We start from the raw sequence: 25,954 nt of genomic DNA, 5'->3' as shown, positions 1-25,954 counted from the left end.
CAAATAACTAAGTCAGGAATTAATATGTCAGTTTGACTCAAAAATTCCTATCAGTTACTGTCTTCCCAGGAACTTACTACTTTGTTTAAATTTGGCTCTCTGTAGACTTGGCCGAAAAACAGATCCTCACAGATTTCCTGTTACCATGGTTTAAAATATTGCAAAAGAATCTATTATTTTTGTACTTAAAAAGTATGTCCTGGGTCACAAATCTGGTTGGTTTTGACAAAACTGATCTGACAAAGCTCATAGCAAACAGAAAAGCTGTATGTAGAACTAGACTGTTTTTTCCATTTCAAAATAAGCCATATATATTAACCCATTTTAAAAGTAGTTCTCAAGAAGCATTTAAGCTTGTTTTTCTTAAAAATGATAAGAAAAGTAGTAATGGTTTTTTCTATTTAAATTGAAATCAAAGGAAATGAGTACTTGAATCAATTCTATTGCATATATGCATATATACTCACATACACGCGCATGACATTAAAATGCAAATTTGACCAGTGAGGCACTAGTGAAAAAGAATAATGTTAACTTACCTGCATCCATATCAGCAGTCAACACTTCTGCTGCTTCTATAATCAAACAAAAGTTCTAACGTTTAAGTTATGTTTATAGTAAAAATGAACTCATTAAAATCATTTAAACTTTGATAATAATTTTCTGTCTAAACTCTGTCCTACCTTTAAAAAGGACAACATGGAATCATCTTATTTCCTTTCTGTAGGTAGGTAATTGTGAAGGCTCAAGACAGTGACCAAGAGTCCTGAGCTGACATTAAAAAGGGTCTTCGCATTTTGTATATAGTAAGGTATCTCTTAACAGGGGTCATGCAATAATTAATCAGTTTCAGTATTCAGCAGGTTTATTATTAGTCATCTGGGATGCAGAAGTCAGAAGTTAAACAAAAACAAGAACAAATTTGCTCTTCTTTTTCTTTCTTAGACTTCGGCTTGAAGTTATACAGGCTGATTCCATCTTCACTCTGCTGTCCTGAAACATTTCAGTTGTGAACAGAATCATGATTTCTTTGACCTGAGCATCTAAAGGTGAATTCCCACAAAAGGTTGCTCTGTCTTGGATGAGGTTGCCACCCAGAGAGGCGATGTTACTTTGGTGCAACAGTCCTGTGCATTATTACTGTATTTCCCACATTTTGGGAGGGGAAGACTTACATGTATCTGTTACACTACACACCTAGGTTATTTTCTGCTCAGAGCTTTCACAAAAGCAGTAACGCAAACCAAAGAGAAGACTTCATATTAAATGCTCAGCAAAGGGCGATGGGCAAAGTCCAGAAGAGCAGAGATATACTGGATATTACAAGACGAGCAGAAAGCTCCAAAGCACAGATCATAAGAAAAACAATCAATGACTTTGATTAAATAAAGATTTTAAAATTTAAAGATTAAAGACTTCTATTCAACAAAGCTCACTATGGCCAAAGTTAATAGGTGGGTGACAGAATGGAAGAAGGTATTTGCATGTCTAAAACTGAAAATGGATTAATATCTAGAATGCTAGAAGAAAGAAGACTGCGGCCTCAATATGAAATGAGGCAAAAGATGGGAATTGGCAAAAGGAAAGACGAAAAGGAAGAGGAAACTCAAAAGGCTAGTATGCATGTGAAAAGAAACCCAGAATCATTGGTTATGACAAAAGTTCAAATAAACAAAAAATGTCCTATCACTTGAGAGTATGAGAGCAGGAAAATTGGAAAGCTGGATAGTGCTAAATGTTAGTGGAGGGGAGGCGAGCCCTTGTGGGGTGGTATTGGTGGAGGTGAGCAGCTTTGCCACAGAACATGTAGGCACCAGTTTGTCAAATGACTCTAACAATTTCTGGCCCAGCTCGATGCCTCAGAGAAATCTCCCACACATCCTTAAGGAGAGGATATTTATCGTTGCATGTGAGTGTGGGCTGAGAGTCCAGTACTGAGCAGGTAGAGAGTAACTTGTGAAAGGTGAACACCACGTAGTGTTTTATTGTGTGGCAGTTAGAAGCAACAGATTAGACAGAAACATCACAACATGGACGGGTCTTAAAAATGCAATGCTTTGTGAAAAGATAAAAAGGAAATAGAGGATACACAACACCATACCCTGTGAATTACAAATGTACCCTCACAAGATAACAACTGACACTGGATAAGAATGTATACGAACAAAAAGACACACATGTAAATCCCATTACGGTGGTTGCTATGGGGAATGAGCGAGTCTAAGGTACAGGAGTAATGGAGAACCAATGAAGCAAGAGAGGGGCCTTGCCTGAACCAGTGATGACCGTTTGCTGGTCATCTCTGGTGAGTTGTCACTGGGCTGAGGAGTGTCACTAACTCATCACTTTGCACCTGAAGTCTGAAACTAGAAAGGGAGGAAGGGCGAGAGGGAGGGAAGGGGGAAAGGAATTAAGAAGAGGAAACAAACAAATACCAAAATGAAACAAAAAGGACAGCAGCAGCCTTGGAGGGCAAAAGGACAAGAGGGAGGGAATACAAAGAAACAGTGGAAATTAGCCATTTAGAACCGGGGTGATCTTGACTATACAAAAGTCACTCAGGAATCCTGAGAAACCCTGAGGAGGACCAAAAGCTTCTGGCGGTCATTTTAGATGAATAACGAAGAAAAGGATGACTCTAAAGAGCTGGAAGATTTGGGGATGTCTGTTACAAAAGTAAATAAGAAAATATCTAAGGTGAAAAGATGTTATCTTTCCTCTGGTGACAGTTTCCTCAGCAGTTGCCTTGGTTTTGAGGAGAAAGGAAAGGAAGAGAAGGCTATTTGGCAGAGGTGCAATGTGCAGAGAAGGCGCTTGGCAGGCTGTGAGCGGGGAGTGTGAGAAGGAGTTTACCCCACTGCGGAACAAGGCCTCTGTGTCTAAGCAAATGGTGAAACTGGTCATATATATCATCCTCGGTTAATGGTTACCTTCAAATATAACAGTATAACATAAAAGCAGTCTTTGTGTTTTGTTTCAATTCTGCAACACCCCAAGACTTTAATAAAATTTTTACTTTGAGCTACAAGTAAAGGGCATGAAAAAGAAAAAAGAAAAAAATTTACCACAGGAAAGCATCATTTTTACATAAAAAAAAATACACACCATTTCAAGCTAGGACTCTTTATTCTTCTTTTCAATTCTATAATATAAATTTTCTATGATAAATGTATATTTACCTTTAATTTCAGGATGTCCAGTTCCTAAAAACAAAAGAAAAAAACTCACTGTAGCAAAGAGATCATTTTCACTTGTACACTAATCATCAATTTTCAGTACAGAATAACAACTTAACATTTATAAAAAGATAAAAGGGGCTCACAGTATGCCACTTTTTGTAGCAAATACTTTGATTTTTAATAGTGCCTAACAAATGTTTCCTCTTACATTTAAACACACACCAACTTTACCACAGGAAGGAAATCATTTTCACTTGAGTTTAAAAGAGATTCATGTTAGATATATTTGAATACATACCTAACAGCAGATTTATTATACAGTTAGACAAAAAATTTGTCTGGAAGTTCACGGTTCACATATTCCTGAAGCCTGGCTTGGACAATTTTAAGCATTACTTTACTAGCATGTGAGATAAGTGCAATTGTGTGGTAGTTTGAGCATTCCAGATGTTCAAGCTGGTTTTAGAAAAGGCAGAGGAACCAGAGATCAAATTGCCAATATCCACAAGATCATGGAAAAAGCAAGAGAGTTCCAGAAAAACATCTATCTCTGATTTATTGACTATGCCAAAGCCTTTGACTATGTGGATCACAATAAACTGTGGAAAATTCTGAAAGAGATGGGAATACCAGACCACCTGACCTGCCTTTGAGGAACCTGTATGCAGATCAGGAAACAACAGTTAGAACTGGACATGGAACAACAGACTGGTTCCAAATAGGAAAAGGAGTATGTCAAGGCTGTATATTGTCACCCTGCTTATTTAACTTATATGTAGAGCACATCATGAGAAAGGCTGGGCTGGAAGAAGTACAAGCTGGAATCAAGATTGCAGGGAGAAATATCAAAAACCTCAGAGATGCAGATGACACCACCCTTATGGCAGAAAGTGAAGGGGAACTAAAAAGCCTCTTGATGAAAGTGAAAGAGGAGAGTGAAAAAGTTGGCTTAAAGCTCAGCATTCAAAAAACTAAGATCATGGCATCTGGTCCCATCACTTCATGGCAGATAGATGGGGAAACAGGGGAAACAGTGGCTGACTTTATTTTTCTGGGCTTCAAAATCACTGCAGATGGGGACTACAGCCATAATTATTAAAAGACACTTACTTCTTGGAAGAAAAGTTATGACCAACCTAGACAGCATATTCAAAAGCAGAGACATTACTTTGCCGACTAAAGTCCATCTAGTCAAGGCTATGGTTTTTCCAGTGGTCATGTATGGATGTGAGAGTTGGACTGTGAGGAAAGCTGGGCGCCAAAGAATTGATGCTTTTGAACTGTGGTGTTGGAAAAGACTCTTGAGAGTCCCTTGGACTTCAAGGAGATATAACAAGTCCATCCTAAAGGAGATCAGTCCTGGGTGTTCATTGGAAGGACTGATGTTGAAGCTGGAAACTCATCCACCTGATGCGAAGAGCTGACTCATTTGAAAAGATCCTGATGCTGGGACAGATTGAGGGCAGGAGGAGAAGGGGACAACAGAGGACGAGATGGTTGGATGGCGTTATCGAGTCAATGGATATGGGTTTGGGTGGACTCCAGGAGTTGGTGATGGACAGGGAGGCCTGGCGTGTTGTGGTTCATGGGGTCGCAAAGAGTCAGACACGACTGAGCGACTGAACTGAACTGAACTTGAACATTCTTTGGCATTGCCTTTCTTTGGGATTGGAATGAAAACTGACCTTTTCCAGTCCTGTGGTCACTGCTGAGTTTTCTAAATTTGCTGGCTTACTGAGTGCAGGACTTTCACAGCATCATCTTCCAGGATTTCAAATAGCTCAACTGGAATCCCATCATCTCCACTAGCTTTGTTCATAGTGGTGCTTCCTAAGGCCCACTTGACTTCACATTCCAGGATGTCTGGCTCTAGGTGAGTGATCACACCATTGTGATTATGTGGGTCATGAAGATCTTTTTTGTACAGTTCTTCTGTGTATTCTTGCCACCTCTTCTTTATATCTTCTGCTTCTATTAGGTCCATACCATTTCTGTCCTTTATCAAGCCCATCTTTGCATGAAATGTTCCCTTGGTATCTCTAATTTTCTTGAAGAGATCTCTAGTCTTTCCCATTCTGTTGTTTTCCTCTATTTCTTTGCATTGATCACTGAGGAAGGCTTTCTTATCTCTCCTTGCTGTTCTTTGGAACTCTGCATTCAAATGGGTATATCTTTCTTTTTCTCCTTTGCTTTTCCCTTCCCTTCTTTTCTCAGCTATTTGTAAGACCTCCTCAGACAACCATTTTGCTTTTTTGCATTTCTTTTTTTGGAGGATGGTCTTGCTCCCTGGGTCCTGTACAATGTCACAAACCTCCATCCATAGTTCATCAAGCACTCTATCTATCAGATCTAGTCCCTTAAATCTATTTCTCACTCCCACTGTATAGTCATAAGGGATTTGATTTAGGTCATACCTGAATGGTCTGGTGGTTTTCTCCACTTTCTTCAATTTCAGTCTGAATTTGGCAATAAGGAGTTCATGATCCAAGCCAGTCAGCTCCCAGTCTTGTTTTTGCTGACTGTATAGAGCTTCTCCATCTTTGGCTGCAAAGAATATAATCAATCTGATTTCGGTGTCGACCATCTGGTGATATCCATGTGTAGAGTCTTCTCTTGTGTTGTTGGAAGAGAGTGTTTGCTATAACCAGTGTGTTCTCTTGGCAGAACTCTATTAGCCTTAGCCCTGCTTCGTTCTGTACTCCAAGGCCAAATTTGCCTGTTACTCCAGGTGTTTCTTGACTTCCTACTTTTGCCTTCCAGTCCCCTATACTGAAAAGGACATCTTTTTTGGGTATTAGTTCTTGAAGGTCTTGTAGGTCTTCATAGAACTGTTCAACTTCAGCTTCTTCAGTGTTACTGGTCGGGGCATAGACTTGGATTACCATGATATTGAATGGTTTGCCTTGGAGGCGAACAGAGATCATTCTGTCATTCTTTGAGACTGCATCCAAGTACTGCATTTTGGAGTCTTTTGTTGACCATGATGGCTACTCCATTTCTTCTAAGGGATTCCTGCCCACAGTAGTAGATATAATGGTCATCTGAGTTAAATTCACCCATTCCAGTCCATCTTAGTTCACTGATTCCTAGAATGTCAATGTTCACTCTTGTCATCTCCTGTTTGACCACTTCCAATTTGCCTTGATTCATGGACCTAACATCCAGGTTCATATGCACTTTAAAGAAGGCACTTTACCAGGGGCATGTGGAATGTAAAAATAGTTAGCCTCTGTTTTAAAGGCATGTACTGTTGAAAAGGGAAGGTAAGGCAAGTACAAAACACTACAATAAGCCGTTAACAGTAATGCAGTGGTGTCCTGACACAGACACAACCACTACACAAGAGGCTGTTGTGTCACTTCCCAGCTTGTGTGCTGTGACATCACGTCAATGGCTTAAAATCATCCGTGGTAGGAATAATATACACCACAGAAATTAGCAAAAGCTACAAATTAGGGAGTCCCTCTCCCTCTTCAAAGCCCACTGTTAAACATTTACCAGCACACCACCAGATTTGCTCCATGTAAGTAAGGTGGATGCAAGGACCCGCACACACTCCTCCAGCAGCCTTCCCTATCTTTGAGAAAGGGAGCTCCATCTTTTCCGTTCTCAGGCCAAAATCCCCAGAGTCATCCTTGACTGCTCATTTGTTCTCACACCCCCATCCAATCCATAAGCAAATCATTCTGGCTCTAGTTTCAAAATATATCCAGAATCTGACTGCTTCTCATCATTCCCATTCCTACCAGCTTATCCTAGTCACTGTCATCTTCCCTGGATTACTCAGTAGCTTCATCACTGGTCGCCCTGCTTCTCCCCTCACCCTCATGCAGCCTATTCCCCATGCAGCAGCCAGAGTAATCTTGATTCAAAAATGTAACTCAGATCATGCTGTTCCTCTGCTTAGAGTCCCCATTTCATTCCTTAACAGACGTCCCTAGATCTGCCCTGATCACTCCAAGGAAGCACCTCTCCAACCTCTCCTATTGCCTGTTTTTTTTTTTTTTTTTAATTTATTTATTTGGCTGCCCTGGGTCTCAGTTGCAGCACAAGGGAACTTTTAGTTGTGGCATGTGAACTCTTAGTTGGGGCATGTGGGGTCTAGTTCCCTGGCCAGGAATTGAACCTGGGACCCTTGCATTGGGACCGTGGAGTCTTAGCCACTGGACCCCCAGGGAAGTCCCCTCCTGCTTGTCTCTTAATCTCTCACTATGCACAGGTGGAACTCCTGCCACATGAGCCTCCTTGCTGACTGTCCCTCAAACATACTGGAATGTTCCTATCTTAGCAGAGCCACACTACTTGTTGCCTTTGCCTAGAACACTCTTCCACAGACTTCTGCATGGCTGGATCATCATTTCCTTCAGTTCTTTACCTAAAAACAAAAGTGAGTGAACCTTCCCAAGCCACCTTATCTACACTTCCAGAATTTATCCCCCCTTTTATATCTTCCTTTCCTGCTTTTTTTTAAAAGTACTTATTATTTTACTAGATATTTTTACTTATTTTTCTTTATTGTTTCTCTTCCTACGCTAGAATATAAGATCTATGAAGGTGCAGGTATTTTGAAATGTTATTCACAGTGGTAGCCCCAGCGTCTTAGAATAGGATCCAGCACACACAGTAAGAACTCAATAAATATCCATTGAGTAGATGAATAAATATAACTTAGGAAGATTTTTCCTCCAAAATGCATTAATGGGAGCATGAAGTCAGTCTGGGTGGGATGCATTAGGTTCAGTTCAGTTCAGTTGCTCAGTCATGTCCAACTCTTTGCGACCCCATGGACTGCAGCATGTGTTAGGTACCTAGTAAATATTCCCCACCTTTGGAGGTTTTCCAGTGAACACTAAAAACAAAGAGCACCTGCTCACTGCTTTCAAATGTAGTAAGCAAAAGGAAGGAATTAAATAATACTTTGCCTTTCAATAATGAACTGTATTTCATGGAAACAAAATAGTTCTTCTCTACAAGATTCCAGTTAATAAATGCAGAAGGAATGTTGAATTAGAAATTGCCATTTTTTAAAAGAAGAGAGGAGGGATAAATTAGGAGTTTGGGATTAATAAACACAGATACAGACACACACCCCCCAACACACAATGGATAACCAACAAAGATCTACTGTATAGCACAGGAAAATATATTCAATATATTGTAATAACCTCTAAGGGAAAAGAATCTGGAAGAGACCATATATATATATATATATAGGATATCACTATGAAGTGAAGTGAAGTGTTAGTCCCTCAGTCGTGTCCATCTCTTTGTGACCCCATAGATTATAGCCTGCCAGGCTCCTCTGTCCATGGAATTCTCCAGGCCAGAATACTGGAGTGGGTAGCTGTTCCCTTCTCCAGCGGATCTTCCCAACCCAGGGATCAAACATTGCAGTTTCAATTCTTTATCACTGGAGCTACCAGGGAAGCCCACACCTAAAACTAACACAATATTGTAAGTTGACTATACTTCAGTAAAAACTTTAGAAAAAGGAATTGCCATTTTACAGGCCCTATTGACAAATTGGATCTAGGCAATAATTACAAAGTCTGCTAAAACCCCTGGGTCAAATAATAATAATAAAACATAACCACAAAACTTTAAATTACCTTCACAACCAACTTCATCTTCTCCTGTGATACAGTCCAGCTCACCATTGCACTTATACTGCTTTGGAATACAAACACCCGATTTACAGAGAAAACCTTCACCTCGGCAGTCTGTGCAAACACAAATAGAAGAGGGGAGGGTTTTTTTTCATTCTTAAAATGCAATAAGTTGGGATCTTAAGTCAGTGGGAAAGTTGCTTCTGTTTTCTTAGAAGAAAGCACTTGGGAGTTTAAAGGCTGGGGTCATCTCTACCTTTACAGCACAGCTCATCACTGTTGTCTACACAATCATTGACACCATCACAGGCCTTCTTCTGAGGAATGTGTTTCCCATTCGCACATTGAAAGGAGTCCTTTTTCGGAGGAGCTGTAAAGTAGAATTGTCTGTGTGAAATTTATTTATGAAGTTGTGGATGACATCTTTACCACATTTTTGGAATAATGGTGGCATGAAGATAAAGTCAGGCACTGATAAAAAGTGATATAAAATGCACGAGTGGTAGCATTACCATAATATATTAACAGGGAAAATAAATGCCAAAGCTGGCTTAAGGAGGTCCTTTGCTAATCTCTGTAAGCCAGCATTTACTGTGGAGGCTTCTTCTGAGATTGGGGGAGGGGACCCAAGAATCCGGAGCCCTTGCTGACACTGGCGAACCCTGGTGCTCACCCACTCCTTTCATGCTGACCCAGCCCCACCCCGAGGCTGACTTGGGCAGTGCCATTTACATTTTGATGGCTCTTTTTTTTTTAAGCACCAAAAAGGATATGATCTTTAACACTACATATATAGCTAAAATATTCCAACGTCAGGATGAAGGAGAAAAGCGGCAGTGATTTAACTATTTTAAAGGAATATGTAATCAGCTGGACTCCTCAAAGGAGATGCTGAGTTTCTTCTAATATTTACTTGTGTTTGCTTCATCAATTTTAATCCATATGTTCAAAGAATCAAAGGGGAATCAAACAACTTTACTTCCCATGTAGGAAGTAAATGATAGAAGGATATTTGAATGGGAAAAAGGTACAATAGGGGAAAAGCACCGATTTGGGCTCTAAAACCCAAAATGTGATTTTGTCATTGTGTGTGACTGGCAACAGGATATCTGTAATTTGTTTGTTTACTACAGACTTGGTGTGAAATAATTTCTAAGGAAGGGAAAATATTGGGCAAGTTCTCTACTAACCTGCATCCTCTGTGTAACACACCATGGCAGCCACCCCTTCCGAATTGTGTACTCCTTTAGTGAAAGTACATTCAGCCAAACTGGTCTCTAATCCTCGACAACGCACATGCAGACATTCAGCGGAATTTAGATCAGGATCTCTTCTATGAGTATCAAGAGCACCTCTGCAAATCAAACAAATGAAACGTTGAAGTAGAACAATTAGTGCTTTGTGTTTATAATTCTACTGGAGGAGGTGAGGGACTAATTTCCTTTTATTTTCTATGTATGGGTGATAGGTTAGGCAAGACGCTTACATTCTCTGAGCTTCCATATCTTCCTTAGTAACAAGGAATATAACTCCCTCACTGAGTTTTGTAAAGATAAACAAAAACAATCAATTTAAACTGACCGAAAAGTTCAAAATATGACAAGCAACCAAAAATATTGGTTTCTCCTCCTCTGTTTCTTGTTAAGAAGAAATGCCTCTTTGATCAAACATTCCTGATTTCTTTCCAACCTGAGATGTGTCATCCTTGGCCTCTCTACCGGTTAACTCCTCTTTTCTCCAGAAAAGGGAGAAGATTAATTTGATCAGGAAATCTTGGAAATAAAAAGCAGGTCAGGTCAACCCTGCTCTTCCATTCTCCCCCTGCCCCATGCTGAGTCTTACCTGGTTGGCTCCATGGTTACCTGGGATCAGAGAGATTGAGTTAGTTTAATTCTAACAGTTGGCTTAATTCTCTACTTTTATGCTAAGCTATGGCCTCAATTCAGTCTTGACAGTGTTAAGTGGTATTTGACATCTATATGCCATTGCTTGGACTTCTCAGTTTGTTCAGAATTTGTGTAGCTAAGAGGCTACCTCAATGACCCAGTGTCCTAGAGATGGTGAGTTACAGTGAGCTTCCAGAACATTCAATTGCTCTCTGCTTTTCTCTAGAAGTTAATGGGGGAAAATGGGTTAAAAATAAAAGGTTCAGCAAAGATGCAGGAGGCAAATGTAAGCAAAAAATTAAGCAGTAATGGCAATGTAAATGTCCAATAAATTACAATGAAAGGGAAAAAGAGAGCAATTAAAGGGAACAAAGATCCATAATGAAGATATAGTAGTCATGAAATTGTGCCAAACTGAATCGAAATGTGAGAACAAATGGAAGTCATTTGGGGCAGTCTGACAGGTGAATAAGCTGAGAAATCTCTCAAATTATGACTATCTGAAAGTACTAGATAAATGCCCTCAATGAGTCTTAAGGAATTAAAGGAAATACCCACTGGCTAAATCAGAGAAGTCTGTTCATGAGCTTATACAAAGTATGATAAGAACAGAATACTGGGAGATCAAAGAGTGAGAGAGTTTGCCATTAGGTTGAATCATAGGTTGTAGGTTACAAACTGTCAAAAATAAGAACTATCTCATGACTCAATTTAATGATAAGAGACTCTCACTAATGAACTACTAGCAGATGTGGTTTAGGAAGAAGAAAATTGAATGAAAAATGAAAAAGTGAGATGCAAGAAGCAACAACAAACCAAGAAGTTGGCAAACATGAAGTCCATCTGAATAACCACAGACCGAACAACAGTACTGTTAATTGCTTATTATGTAATGATAGCAATTAGCTTCAGGAATATATACAAATAAGGTGGGACAAAATACTGAACAGTTGATATGGAAACGACATTCTTTGTATTATTTCTGAAGAGGGCAAGAACTTCATAATTTAAGGATTCATGGTATAAATGTGAAGATAATCATTAATGGAATAGAAATAGGGTGTACATAATTTTCAAACCAAGTAGAGGAAGAAAAAGAAGATTAAGAAAACAACAGCTTTATTAACTCAACAGAATTTTTAAAAGGGAGAAACAAGAGGATATGAAAAGGGTAAATAATAAGCTCCAAATAAGACAGGATAATCAACAAGTAAATAATCACAATAATGTAAATGGACTGCTCTTCAGCGATCATCATATTGTATTTAAAAAAAAAAAAGAGAGAGATATGCTGTTTATAAGGGACACACTCAAAAGATAAAGACCTTGAAAACTTAGAAATAAATAAATGGGAAAATACTTGAATAAAGCCATTGACATGCTTTTTTATTCTAATGGAATAAAAATTTTTATTCTAACACAACTATTATGTAGAACCCTGCATATGAAGCATTTGAAATATACTCAGTACAAAGGAAGTCTCAAAAAATATTTAAACAATTGTCTTCATGTGGAGAAATTCTCTCTCCACAAGACAATTAAATAGGAAATTTATAACAAAAAGTTAACCAAAAACAAACTAATATATTCATTAGGAAAGTAAAAAAAGAAACTTCTAAATTATGGTTGAGTCAAGGGGGAATTATACTGAAAATTAGAAATATTTTGAACTGAACAGTAAATAGAATACTCACTTGTAAAGGCATGCAGATGAAGCATTAACTAGAGGGAAATTTGTACCTTAAATGCTTATATTAGAAAGTAAGAAAAACTGAAAGCTGACAAGCTAAGGATTTAACTCACAGAATTAGAAAAAGTACAATAGGGAAAACCATAGAGAGAGAGAGTCAAAGATAACAGCAAACATTAATGAAAACAAAGAAACAAAAGAAAATTTACAAATATAAAAGCTAAAGACATTAATCCAATAGACAAATCTTTGCAAGGTTGACGAGAAAAAATGAGAAAGAAAGAGTATACAAACAACATTAGGTACGAAAGAATGGACATAATCATAGATGAATAGAGAGTTATGCATGCAACTGTACAGATGCAAATGTAGAGTATGCACCTCTACGGATCAGCAAAGGATTTGCATCCAGAGACCTGAGCAAACCTACAATCTGTACGCTCAGTAGTGTTCTAAGTACTGAGAGAGTGAGTGAAGTTGCTCAGTCGTGTCGACTCTTTGCGACCCCATGAACTGTACTAGTGAAGCATAAACACATTTCATCCTTATGACTGCGCTGTGAGGCAGGTAGTTAGTATTCTGAGGTTACATTTGAGGAAGTTGAGGTATGGAAAGACAGGGTAATCAAAAGACAAATAGTTGGAAGAATAAAATCAGCCCTGGGAAAATTCAGTGAGCAAGCACTCACAGTTGAAATCCAAGGTCAAGGCAGGCCACGTTGGCCTGAGTAATGCTCCAGCTGTCTCCACACACAAACATTTTTCTATCTTGGTCTGCAAGTTTTACTTCAACAAGTCCTTCTGAATCTTGTTTTCCATTTGACAAGGAAACACTAAACTGCCCTAAAATTTAAAAAAAAAAAATTTTTTTTAAAGAATTAGCAATAGTCAGGCATTCATTTTTTCTCCTCTTGATTAAAAGCCTCTAAAGAAATAAAATGCATAATTTTTAATTAACTTTGAAAACTATGAAGATGTTAACAATGGTAAGCAATTATTTTGTGAGTTTATTATGTATCAGTGGCTAAACTACCCAGTTGTAAAAAAATAATAATAAAATCCTCACGTCAATTTTATGAAGACGAGGGTGATATTTATTTCCATTTTTACACATGAGGAACCTGCATTTATCCAGTTTTATATATGAGATTAAGTTGCTTGCTCAAGGTGTGAAGCCAGGAATCTGTACTTGCTATATTGATCTGACTCCAAAATCCGTGCTTTAAAAAGTAAGCCAAACAAGTAAAGAATATGTAAGAAAGATTTACATATTCTCACATACTTAAGGCACTGCATGCCTGAAGAGAACGGAAGTCTGACACTGGCAGAATAATCTCCACTATTGCTTTCCTCCTCTCCAACAGGTAAGAGAGCTGGACTCAGGGATCTTCCTTCCTCCTGTCCACAGTACCTCAGCATCTTAACTCAGCAACACAAAAATATTTAGGCTAGTGAGTTCTGGTGCACATCATGGTATCTTTAAAAAGAATGTTTCAAGCATTCTTCTGTAAATTCATGAAATGTCTGTGATAATTTATATCCAAAGACAACAAGCTTGAAACTTGCTGTCATAGTTCAAATTTCATGAGCACTTCTTGTTCGCTCTTCACAGAGCTTTATGAACATGGTTTAAGTTTCACAAGAATCTTAAGAGTTAGGAACTACTGTTACATTTTACAGATGCGGAAACTGCAGTCCAGAGAGGCTGCACAGCTTGTCAATAATGAAGGGGGTGCTTGGAGGGGCTTGCAACTAAATCTGACTGACAGTGAGACTCTCAGTCTTCTTATTTATTTTTGGTTGCGCTGGGTCTTCATTGCCCCACACGGGCTTCCGGTGCGGGGGCTTCTCTTGCCGTGGTACACAGGCTCTAAGGAGCATGGGCTTCAGTGGTTGTGCCTCCTGGGCTCTAGAGCACAGGCTTGGTAGTTGTGGTGCAGGGGCTTAGTTGCTCCAAGGAATGTGGGATCTTCCTGGACCAGGGATTGAACCCGTGTCTCCTGCATTGGCAGGCTGATTCTTTACCACTGAGCCATCAGGGCAGCCCAAGAGTCTTTTCATCTTAATCACTCCACTAATTCATGTATCAGGGTCCCAGCCTCCTCGCTACATTAGGCACCTGGATGAAGTCTTGACAAGCTCTCCGATCTGATGTGTCATTTGCTAGGGTGGAGTATGTCCTTGGCCAGCAGTGGCCTGAGCTAAACCTCGGATCAGAGCTGTTGAGGCTGGGGCTAGGGAGAGGGGTAGGGGTTGGTGGGATGGAAACTGGAAGAAATGACTGGGGTTGGGGGTCCAAAGAGGTTCTATTTCAGTCCCAATCTCATGTAAAGCATTTCCCCCTGGGTTCTAAAGCAACTCAACAGCTCTGGGAACAATCCCTTTAGCCAAGTAGAAGTGAGAGTAGGGATGGTTCTGACAGGCTGGGCAGCAGAGAGTGGCACAGGCGCTGGGAGTGGGAAGGACCAGCCTCAGGGTCACATGCTCTAGATTCAATGGGTGGCTGTGTTCTGCTGATTCCTAATTTCTTTATTATCACCCCAACTACTACTGAGGGTCTAGAGAAGAATTTTGAGTTGTCGTTATAACATTCCAAAGGAGAAGTATTTTCTAATAGAAAATATAGTAGACAATTTTCTTCTTAATATAATAAACTAGGCTTTTCCTACCTTCACCTGTGCATGCTCCACTTTTTAAAAACTTTGCCTCAGGACGAACACATTCAAAACTCTTCTGCTGACAGTAAGTTGGGTAGCTTTTCCCATTAGTTGAACACACCCTGCTACCATTCTTCGGGCACTGATAAGGAAGTTTACAAAGACAGGTCCCACCGATGCATCTCTGCCATGGTTGGCAGAAGACTTTATTGCAGGAGAGATGTGTGTATTTTTCAGTTAAGCACTTTTTATCCACGAAATCTTTTTGAGATGTGTCTGGTGTTGAAGTGGGCTATAAAGCACAAAATAAACATTAACTTAGCAACAAGGTAAAATCTTTTTAAAGATGAAAACCTGAAGGAAAGAAACAAAACAGACTCACCTACTCCACAGCATAGATGAGGGTGATGTGGTCTTGTGGTTTTTAGACTCAAACAACCCTGGCTTCTAGTCTCAACTTGGGCACTTACAGTTAAATTGGTCTTGAGCAAGTTACCTACCGTCATGAAACATGAGCTTCCTCATCTGTAAAATGGGGATATTATCTTCTATTTTGCAAGGTTATTGCCAGGTTTAGAAATAAGATGTGTATAATAGTTGGCAGGTACTAGGCATGAAATCGGTGGGAGCTGTAATTATTCAAAAGCCAACATAAAATTCTGCCTTTGAAGAAATCAATGTATCTCACCAGTCACCTTAAGGAGTAGCAAATTCGGTGCTGATTGTAGTCTCATGGAATGAACTGATGAATGAAGTTGATTAATTCTATTAATAAAAGCAAAACCATTTGCCAAACTTCTACTTTGTGCCAAATCCTGGTAAAATGAATGTGACATTGGCTCTGTCTTTCAAGGGTTTGACATCTCGACGGTAAGATAGAAATACACATAATAACTAGGGTAAGTGATGTAACAGTCATACAAACAGGAGGCAGTACTCTTGGAGATCCAGAGTGGGAGAGACTACATCTTTCCAGGGACTTTTTTTTTTTTTTTTTGGCCACTCCATGGGGCATCGAGGATCTTAGTTTCCCAACTAGGGATCAGACTCTCAATCCTTGCAGTGGAAACGCAGAATCGTAACCACTGAACCACCAGGGAAGTCCCTCCAGGTGCATTTTAAAAGGCCTCATGGAGCATCTAAGCAAAGGGAGGAAAGTCAGGTGTTAGCAGAGGGTTGGTGCCAGCAAAACACAGGAAGGGTGGTGCACATCATGAGCGGTCCCACCTGATGGGCTCTAGGTTTGTGTGTGCTTCAGCTGGGATGGCCACTGGTTAGGAAACCCTGCCTCCCAACCGAAAGAGAGACAGGCAAGCCCGCCTCTGGTAGACCTGAGTCAGGGTAGACAGGCTCAAGCTCTCTAGTAGACATGGGCCAAAGATGCCATCAGGATTGTGTTCTGGGTCCTTGGCCTGACCAGGAGGCTTGGGAACATCTCCAAGAAGAGCTGATGTCTGGATTGAGTTCTAAGAGCGCTCAGGAGGAGTCTACTGGCAGGGTGGGGTGGGTACACACTCCAGGCAGAACACAGTAAAAACAGCACATTTCAGGCTGACAGATAAGAGTAAGAGGGTGGTGGGGGATAAGGCAGGAGGTCCTCAGGGAGCCCTGGGAGACTTTTTTTGAATTTTCTTAAATTTGCATTGGTGGAAGATCTTTCTGGAGATCAGATCAGACAGCTAGGCAGGAGGCCAATTAGACCTGTGTGGGAATTCTCTGGCAGTCCAGTGGTTAAGACTCCATGCTTCCATTGCAGGGCCCACTGTTCCATCCCTGGTTGGGAAATTAAGATCCCACATGTGATCAGTGCTGCTAAAAAAAAAAAAAAAAAAAAAACACCTGCAGGAATCCAGAGGAAATACAGTGAAGGCTGGAAGTAGTTCAATTGGGTCAAAAGCCAGTTGTGGAAAGTTAATGCTCTCTCTCTCTGTGTGCTCCAGGTATCCCATTGATGGATGGGCATCCTTTTGTCTGGTCTCCCCAGCCTTGGGCCATAAGAGTCCCCTCCCCTCCCCAACCTCTACTCTTGCTCAGTGGGCAGAAACAAGTTAAACAATCTTTAAGGGCTGTGATGAAGAAAAAAAATCAGTCACTTAAAGACCACATAAAACTTTGCAAAAGCTGTGAAAGTCATTCTATCTGATGTGATTTTTAGTAAACTTTATCAAATAACTGGGAAATTTGACAAATTTATCATTAAATACACCAATTTTTGATACACTGGTCTAGAATAAAATCTACTACTTAATACTTTTCATGGTTCCATGTGTCTTTTTTGGTAGCACTTATTAGAGTTGAACTTTGTAATTATTTAGCTCCTGTACCTTCCACTGATAAAATTTAAGTGCCCTGACAGCTAGGACAGTCACCCTTTTAGGGACAATCACCTTTCTATTGAAAAATCAATATTTTAATTAGGTGAAAAATTTGCTTTTTTTCCCAAATTTATCCCTTTCTGAGGTGTCATTTTCCCCTGAGTTTTAGACTGAAACTTGGACAAGTGTCATCGACTTTTCAGTCATTTTTAGAGCAAAAACAAAAAATTAAAAGACACTTCGTCCCATGAAGAGTCACATATCGAAGGAGGAAACAGACAGAACAGGCTCCATCTTGAAAGCAGGACTCAATCTTGGGCTGGACTGTGGACTTTGAGTTATTTATGCCCAGTATCTATGGAAGCCACATACCGACTGGAAAACCAGACCCGCCCCCCCACCACCACCCGCCGCCCCGCACCCATCCCCCACCCCATGGAAGAGCCCCAGGGCTTGTAGCTAGACTCTCTAAAAGAATACCCTAATTATCTGTGTAACCGAATAGAATCATAAATTCTATTATGCTTATTGGAGTATGACCACAGACCTATTGATAATTGTCCACTCTTAACTACCTAGGCTTAAGGCATATGAATTACGGGTTAACTTTAATTGTATCTTTGGGTTTGGGCACATACACTTAGGGTATATAAGGTTTTCACAAAAACTGGTCGGGGCCTTTGGCTAAGAGGAGACTCTGCGTTGGGTCCGCCGGTGTGATAAACTGCACTCCACTATCTGCATTGTCCTTCTGAGTGAGTTTGTTTCCCCGGAACGCGTGGCTACAACAATATAACAGCAAGTAATTATATAGACTCTGACCTTCACTTCAGATGACGCTTCTGTCTCCTTGCTCAGGCTTGCTTCAGGGGCATGGTGAGCCTGGAATGCATTGAATGGATGGTGAAAAAACACATAAACAACCAAGAAGACCCCCCAAAAACAAACCAAAAAAAAAAGAAAAACACACACACACACACAAAGAACACTGAGGAGAATTTTACCCTTTAGCAGCTGAAGATGTGGAATAAGCAGAAGATATTTTGCTTTTCAGCCAGAGAGATGTTGCTCATGTGTCTAATTTTGCAGAGAGCTTCAGAAGAGGAAGCTGAAAAAAAGGCCACTGAATTTGATGGACAAAGATGACTGGGATCCTTGAGGCAGAAGTTTTAACTGAATGTCAGAAGCAGAAACCAGACCTTGGTGAGCTGAGGCCAGAATGGGCAGTGAAGAAATGGAAACAGAAGCATGGGTTAACTCTGTTGATTGGTCCTCTACTCGGACATGGGAGACTGAACACAGACTTTACAGAAACTTCTGCCTCCTCTCCAAGTTTCATTAAAACGAGAGTAATAGAATTTTTAAAAAAGGCATAATCAATAAGGCCAAGGAGAATGGGGAAGAGGATTATAGACTTGGGATATTATTGAAAGGTTGGAAGCCGGAAAGCAGATGGGCAGGTGGTAATAGGTTTAGCAAATGACAGAGAAATGAAACCCAAACCTAATGAGGGAAGTCCATAAGAATAAAGCAAATTAACCCCCGGAGAACCCCAGAAAAGCTTAGCAACTGAGGCACCTACTACTTCTGAAGAAGATGGAGTGGCTAAAAGAACCAAAGGATTAGTTAAAAGAATGGCTGTATGAATATGTTTTTAAGAATCTCATAAAACAGCAGAAGAAACAAATATTTGAAAGTTGTTGTCTCTACTTAGAGAGAATCAAGGGTGAGGAGGTGTGTGTGATAGAGATGTTTTACGTTATGTGTGTCTGTGTTAGTTGCTCAGTCGTGTCTGACCCTTTGTGACCCCAAAGACTGTAGCCCTCCAGGCTCCTCTGTCCATGGGATTCTCCAGGCAAGAGAATGGGTGGGTTGTTATTCCTTTCTCCAGAGGATCTTCCTGACCCAGGGATTGAACCTGGGTAATCTGCATTGCAGGCAGATTCTTTACCATCTGAGCCACTGGGGAAGTCCATCTAAGCCCAAACAATTGTTAAATAAATTATTAAATATTTTAATATCACCATGATTTTAAGCCATGTGGTATTATTTGCCTTTGTAATTGTGTATAGAATTAATTTTGTAAAATACAGCTAAATGAAAAAGAAGGTCATCAAGCTTTCAGTATAGAAAACATTAAGGTTAGGCTTTTTTTTTTTTTAATTAATTAATTAATTTATTTATTTTTAATTTTTACTTTACAATTCTGTATTGGTTTTGGCATAGATTGACATGAATCCACCACAGGTTAGGCTTTGAAGGGAGAAAAATGGAAAGATAGTATCATAAATGGACACAGTAAAAAGAGATTTCTGTTGTTAGGTGAGATTTCATCATGAGTAAAGGGTAAGGTCAGTAATCCAACGGAATGGGAAAGATGGAAGCTTTAAGAGAGAAAGGGCAAAATTGTTAGAATAAGGTTGAGGATGGGATGGGAGAAGGTGTAACCAGAGCATGGGGGAGAAGATTGCCTTTGAAATTAAGCAGTTTTCTATTTCTATAATTTCTTATTGTAAGTGGAATCAATTTTATGATAATATCGCCATTTAAAACTTAAGGTTGATGGTAATGGCAAATACCAACACTGTGACTGCTGACAACGGCAATAATCAAAGGAAAGTTAGAAAATTATTGTGATGGCGGAAAACAGTAAAAGTAAGGCTTTCTTATTCACTGTGTAAAACCTGATGGCAAAAAGTTTTAGCTCTAAAGTGACTGGGTAAGTCACAGTTGTTCAGGATCCTCAATGTCTAGAGCAGGTTGATGATCTTAGAGGACATTATTAAAGGGGTTTGTACATGTATTTTTACACCAGTATTTGCTGTAGACAGAATATAAACTATTCCTCATACATTCATGTGTATTTATCTTTCCAATGTGTGCAGAAGCTGTTAAAATTAAAAAGAAGCAAAATTATTTAAATCATCACTGAAATTATATTGATTGTGTAACTTCCTTCCTTCCTACGATAACAGATACTAAAATTACAGCTACTATGTGGCTCAGATGGTAAAGCATCTGCCTGCAATGCGGGAGACCCAGGTTTGATCCCTGGGTTGGGAAGATCTCCTGGAGAAGGAAACAGCAACCCACTCCAATACTCTTGCCTGGAGAATCCCACGGGCGGAGGAGCCTGGTAGGCTACAGTCCATGGTGTCACAAAGAGTCGGACACGACTGAGCAACTTCACTTTTCACTTTCACTTTATTCTGCCTATAGTTGATGGTGAAAGGAAGAGTGGTGGATCTAAGTATTTTCTTAGGATTTGTTTTTGTGGTATACATAATACTGTTTACTAAAATCTTATGTAACTCTTACTTTCAAGCAAATGGTGAGATTACATTTCCTTCTTGTGGCTGGATGTGGTGGTGACTTGCTTTGTCCACAGAAATGTGAGCTGAAGTAACATGTATTGGTTTCAGGTAGAAACATTTAATTTCCAGTGCTCAACAATGCTACTCACTTCTGCTCTGCTATGGTGATCAGGGGAACATGTGTTTCAGAGGCACCATAGAATCAAACCAGCTCAGAAAGTTGGGCCAACACATGGAGGACATGTTCACTGGAGAGTTACCCAGACCCACAGTCTTTGTACAAGAGAAAATTAGCTTTTCTTATGTCAAGCCACTAAGATTTGAGGATTGGTTCTTATTGCAGCATAGCCAAAACTGACTGATACAGATAGCCATCTATATATAGTCTTTATAATCCAAAACCTTGAGAACCACTGGTCTAGGGAGATTGGACAAACTGAATCATTCTGTGTGTAAGCTATGTGTGAGTTGATAGAGTATGCTAAAGAAGTCTTTCCCCCATTTTTATTGAGCGGAATTAAAAGCTGAAAAAGAAAAGTCCCAAATACATGAAAAGTACTCCCAGTTGTAGCCTGGGACTGTCTGCATCACTCATGAGGTGTATAATCTTGCAAATGCAGATTCTTAGACCCAAGCAGTAGACCTCCTGAATCAGAATTTCTGAGGGAAGATCTTGGAATCTGTACTGTAAAGAAGCTCCATAAAGATTCTTATACTCCCCAAGGATGGAGAGCCACTCCTATTGTGCCATAATTTTCAAAGTAGATTACATAAACCCCGGGGATGTGAAGATAACCCAGAGGGTAAAATAACTTTGTATGTTTTATTGAAAAAGTAGAAAGACAGAAATGAACTTTTTCTAATATTTGAATATGGATTGGCTCTTCACAGCATATTCATTCACTATTTATTGAGAGCCTACTATATGCTGGGCACTGTTCTGGGTCCTGGAGACACAAGCGCAAAAAGTAAATAAAGAATAAACATAGGGACTTCCCTGGTGATCCAGTGGCTAAGACTTTGTGTTTCCAATGCAGGGGGCCCAGGTTCAATCCTGGGAGATGCGTGACATCCCACATGTCACAATTAAAGATTCCAAATAAGACCCAGTGCAGACAAATAAATAAAATTTTTTTTTTAAAAAAAGAATAAATATGTAGTATGACATAAGGTGACAAATACAAAGACACAGTAAGAGAGAGAGAGAGATTGTGGAGAGTGAGGGGAAGGATTGCTACTTTTGCATATAGGGTTGTCAAGGAAGGCTTTGAGGAAATGTTTACCTTGGAGCATATGCCTGAAGGTGAGTGCGTAAGCCATGCAGATATCTAGGGGTGAAGTGTCATAGTCAGAGGAAACAGCCAGAGCAAAAGTTGAGGGGTAGAAGTATATGTGATGGCTTTTGGACCAGGACGCTGGTGTGGCTGGAGGGCTGTGAATGGCCGAAGGGAGAACAGGAGGGGATGAGGCCAGAGAATTGGAGGAATGTGTGATTGATCACATAGGACCTTGTTGGCTACTGAAAAGACTTTGGCTTATCCACTGGAGGATGTGAGCAAATGATGTTGAGAGGGTAGGCAGATAATGAAGAATTGGTAAAGGAGATAAGAAGACATGGCCAGTGAAGTAAAAGACAAACAGAAAATGGTGACACAGACACAGAGAGAAGGAAGGGATGATTAGCAGTTGTGTGATACTCCTTCAGTAAGATGGGGATCTTGACAAAGGTTATTTTGATAGAATGTGGGAACTCAAGCCAGACTGGGTTGGGAAGCTCCAAGAGATAATAGAAAGAAAAACTGAGCATAGCAACTTTTTTGAAGATTAGATGTCAAGAAGCACAGAGAAATGGGGTAATAATTGGAGGGCATTATTGACTACAATAAAACCATTGACTCTGTGGATCACAGCAAACTGTGGAAAATTCTTAAAGAGATGGGAACACCAGACCACCTTACCTGACTCCTGTGAAATCTGTGTGCAGGTCAAGTAGCAACAGTTAGAACCGGACATGGAACAACAGACTAGTTCAAAATTGGGAAAGGAGTACGTCAAGGCTGTATATTGTCACCCTGCTTATTTAACTTACATGCAGAGTACAACATGTGAAATGCCAGGCTGGATGAAGCACAAGCTGGAATCAAGATCACCAGGAGAAATATCAATAACCTCAGATATGCAGATGACACCACCCTATGGCAGAAAGTGAAGAGGAACTAAAGAGTCTCTTGATGAAGGTAAAAGAGGAGAGTGAAAAAGCTGACTTCAACTCAACATTCAGAAAACTAAGATCATGGCATCCAATCCCATCACTTTATGGCAAATATATGGGAAAACAATGGAAACAGTGACAGACTATCTTCTTGGGCTCCAAAATCACTGCAGATGGTGACTGCAACAATGAAATTAAAGGAGACATGCTCCTTGGAAGAAAACCTATGATAAACCTAGACAGCATATTAAAAAGCAGAGACATTACTATGCCAACAAAAGTCCGTCTCGTCAAGCTATAGTTTTTCCAGTAGTCATGCATGGATGTGAGAGTTGGAAGGCTGAGCGTCGAAGAATTGTTGATTTTGAACTGTGGTGTTGGAGGAGACTCTTGAGAGTCCCTTGGACTGCAAGGAGATCAAACCAGTCAACCCTAAAGAAAATCAGTCCCAAATATTCATTGGAAGAACTGATGTTGAAGCTGAAGCTACAATACTTTGACCACCTGATGTGAAGAGCTGACTCATTGGAAAAGACGTTGATGCTGGGAAAGATTGAAGGCAGGAGGAGAAGGAGATGACAGAGGTTGAGATGGTTGGATGGCATCATCAACTCAATGGACATGAGTCTGAGCAAGCTCCAGGAGATGGTGAAGGTCAGGGAAGTCTGGCGTGCTGCAGTCCATGGGGTTGCAAAGAGTTGGACATGACTGAGTGACTAAACAACAACATGGGGTCAAGAGAAGGTTGCTGTTTTAGGATGGAGAATCATATTCATGTGCTTGATTTTGGGACATTATAGATTATATCATCTAGTTTTAGCTGAAATAATCTTCGCAGATGGACAGGTGATTTAGAGATTCATGTAGTGAAATGATACCAGATTGACAATAATGCCAAAATACAACATCAATAAACAAAAAAATGGCAGAGTCTACACTTTCAGCTACAGTAGAAGCTGTTCATTAGCTACACCATGGGGTTCAAGACAATAGAAAGCTAATCAGCTATGAAAAGAAGCCAACCCTCCCCCAATCAACAATATTAAAGAGACTAATTGAAATACAGGTTTCCATCGAATATCATTATTGAAATTTCCCTGTGTTTATTGTGTATGTTGACTTAGCAGCAGCAGCAGCAGCTCTTTGTAAGATATCTTTTCCAACTAATATGATATTAAAATCAAATGAAAAAATTTTAAAATAGTGTATTTGATGATATTACTTCATTAAAGATTAACAGTAAGATTATTATTAAAATACTTGTTTTTAAATTTTCTTTTTAAAGTATATTTATACAGTAGAGTATATATTATTTATAAATAAATATATTTACATATACTGGGGGCACATGCAGAAAAATTTTTAGTTACTACTACTATAGCTTAGTAGTAATCTAAATCATGACTCAATTCCCTTAGCTGCTATTTCTTTTGTTTTAGGAGGGATCATTTCTTTGGTATTTGTGAAGCTGTAATAATTATCCTGCTGTAAACTTTATCTTTTTATTCTAGGCAGGAGTACAGGTTAGCTGTTTTGTTAGCCATGGCACACGGATTGTGGGATCTTAGTTCCTCGACCAGGGATTGATCTTGCACCCTTGGCAGTGAAGCATGATGAAAGGCCTAACCACTTGACCTCCAGGGAATTTCCCAGTGAAGCCATTTTAGATGGATGGTTGGTTATTAGACAACAAACAAGAAAAAAAAAAAAAATCTACTATCCCACCCCGGTATACAGCCACATAGCTTTACCTCTGATTTCTTCACTGCCTTTGACTTTCCTTGTTTTCTAAAATTATCCTATAAACAAAAGGAAAAAAATGATCAATTATGACCAAATAGAGCAAAAGTCCACCATTTTCCCTCCTACTGTTTGCTGTAAAAAAGTCAAAAATTCCCCTTCTACTGCTAACTAGTTGTGTGATATTGGGTAAATGACTTTACCTTTATGGTTGTTTCTTCTTCTGTGAAATGTGGAAAATAAAAATAATATCCTCACAGAGCTGTTGCGAACAGCAAGTGCAAAATACATGGGACGGCACAAATAAACACTTAAGAGCCTATGCAAACGCTAATGTGATGCTGGCTGAGGTAGACTGCTTATGGCCCCAGTTCTACTACTCTTCATCCTATCCTTTGCTGTTATCTCTTCCTCCGGAGAGGGGAGGTATATTTTCCTATTTCTGGATTCTGGGCCTGGCCAGTGACTTGCTTTGGACAACAGGAAGTCAGCATATGTGACATAAGAGATGCTTGGAGGGTACTTGTGCAATTGGGTTTGTCCTTCTGCTTCTCTGCCATAGCTATGGGAAGAAGACGATCAGGCCAGCAACGAAGAATCACTCCAGCTGAGCCCACCTTAGATGAGATGATCTCCAGCTAACCTGCAGGCGAGTAAACTAAATCAAGTTATATGCCACTTAGATTTTGTGATGATTGCATCATGATGGCCAACAGGTACAATCATGATTTCCCTGGAAAACACTGAGGAATAAGATGGAAAAGTTTCAAAAAGAGTAAGCAATATAAACTTTTGTCTTTCTTCCAGAAGTGAATAAACAGTTCATATCCTGAAAGTTAACAATCAGATCAGAAACATTTCCATCGAAAGAGTTTTAGGCCCTATATGGCCTCAGTTCCTTCTCATCATGGTCTTCACTAGCAATTTTTTCCTTCAATTTTATTTCAGGGTCATTTCCATCACTTTTGCCTCAGAGAGTGCAAAACAAAACAAAACAATGGTGTAGTTTCTTGGTCTTGTTTTTTTATAATGAATGTAAAATGGATGAAAATTTTTTTCATTTTTAATTGATATTTTAAAAAATAGAAAACACATAGAAATATTACAAACATGTTCAAAAGGGTGCCTGTAAAAATTATATTTCTCTCCTTCTGTTATCCATTCAACACACTCAAGCACTACCCCAGAGTCAACCACTTTATAGTTCCTAGTGAACCTTTCCAGAGATCATCACTGTATATGTGAACCCATACTTTACTCTCTAATTCTGCACCCCCAACAGCAGTATAATTTACAACCAGTAGCCAACAAAGGGCATTTAGATTGTTTCCAATGTTCTGTTATTATAAACAGTGC

General features: G+C 39.6%; 2 protein-coding genes across 2 annotated transcripts in view; one reads left to right on the top strand and one right to left on the bottom strand.

The window, feature by feature from the left end:
- CFI (complement factor I) overlaps positions 1–25,954 on the bottom strand; it is a 43,335-nt gene that overhangs the window by 11,119 nt on the left and 6,262 nt on the right. The window contains exons 2-10 of the mRNA XM_040237472.1: positions 24,610–24,657; positions 18,155–18,214; positions 15,030–15,309; positions 13,050–13,203; positions 9,976–10,139; positions 9,042–9,155; positions 8,789–8,899; positions 3,180–3,203; positions 540–575 (exon numbers count right to left, since the gene is read on the bottom strand). Coding sequence (XP_040093406.1) covers positions 540–575; positions 3,180–3,203; positions 8,789–8,899; positions 9,042–9,155; positions 9,976–10,139; positions 13,050–13,203; positions 15,030–15,309; positions 18,155–18,214; positions 24,610–24,657 — 991 coding nt within the window. The remainder of the gene's footprint in view (positions 1–539; positions 576–3,179; positions 3,204–8,788; positions 8,900–9,041; positions 9,156–9,975; positions 10,140–13,049; positions 13,204–15,029; positions 15,310–18,154; positions 18,215–24,609; positions 24,658–25,954) is intronic.
- Positions 904–25,954, top strand: part of GAR1 (GAR1 ribonucleoprotein) — a 58,321-nt gene continuing 33,270 nt past the window's right edge. The window contains exon 1 of the mRNA XM_040237480.1: positions 904–1,049. The gene's annotated coding sequence lies outside the window, so the exon portion shown is untranslated. The remainder of the gene's footprint in view (positions 1,050–25,954) is intronic.

Source organism: Oryx dammah, unplaced genomic scaffold (assembly GCF_014754425.2).
Source record: "Oryx dammah isolate SB20612 unplaced genomic scaffold, SCBI_Odam_1.1 HiC_scaffold_3, whole genome shotgun sequence".
Taxonomy (NCBI): Eukaryota; Metazoa; Chordata; class Mammalia; order Artiodactyla; family Bovidae; genus Oryx; species Oryx dammah.
Note: the sequence above shows the minus strand (reverse complement) of the source record. Positions and strands in the feature narration are given on the sequence as shown.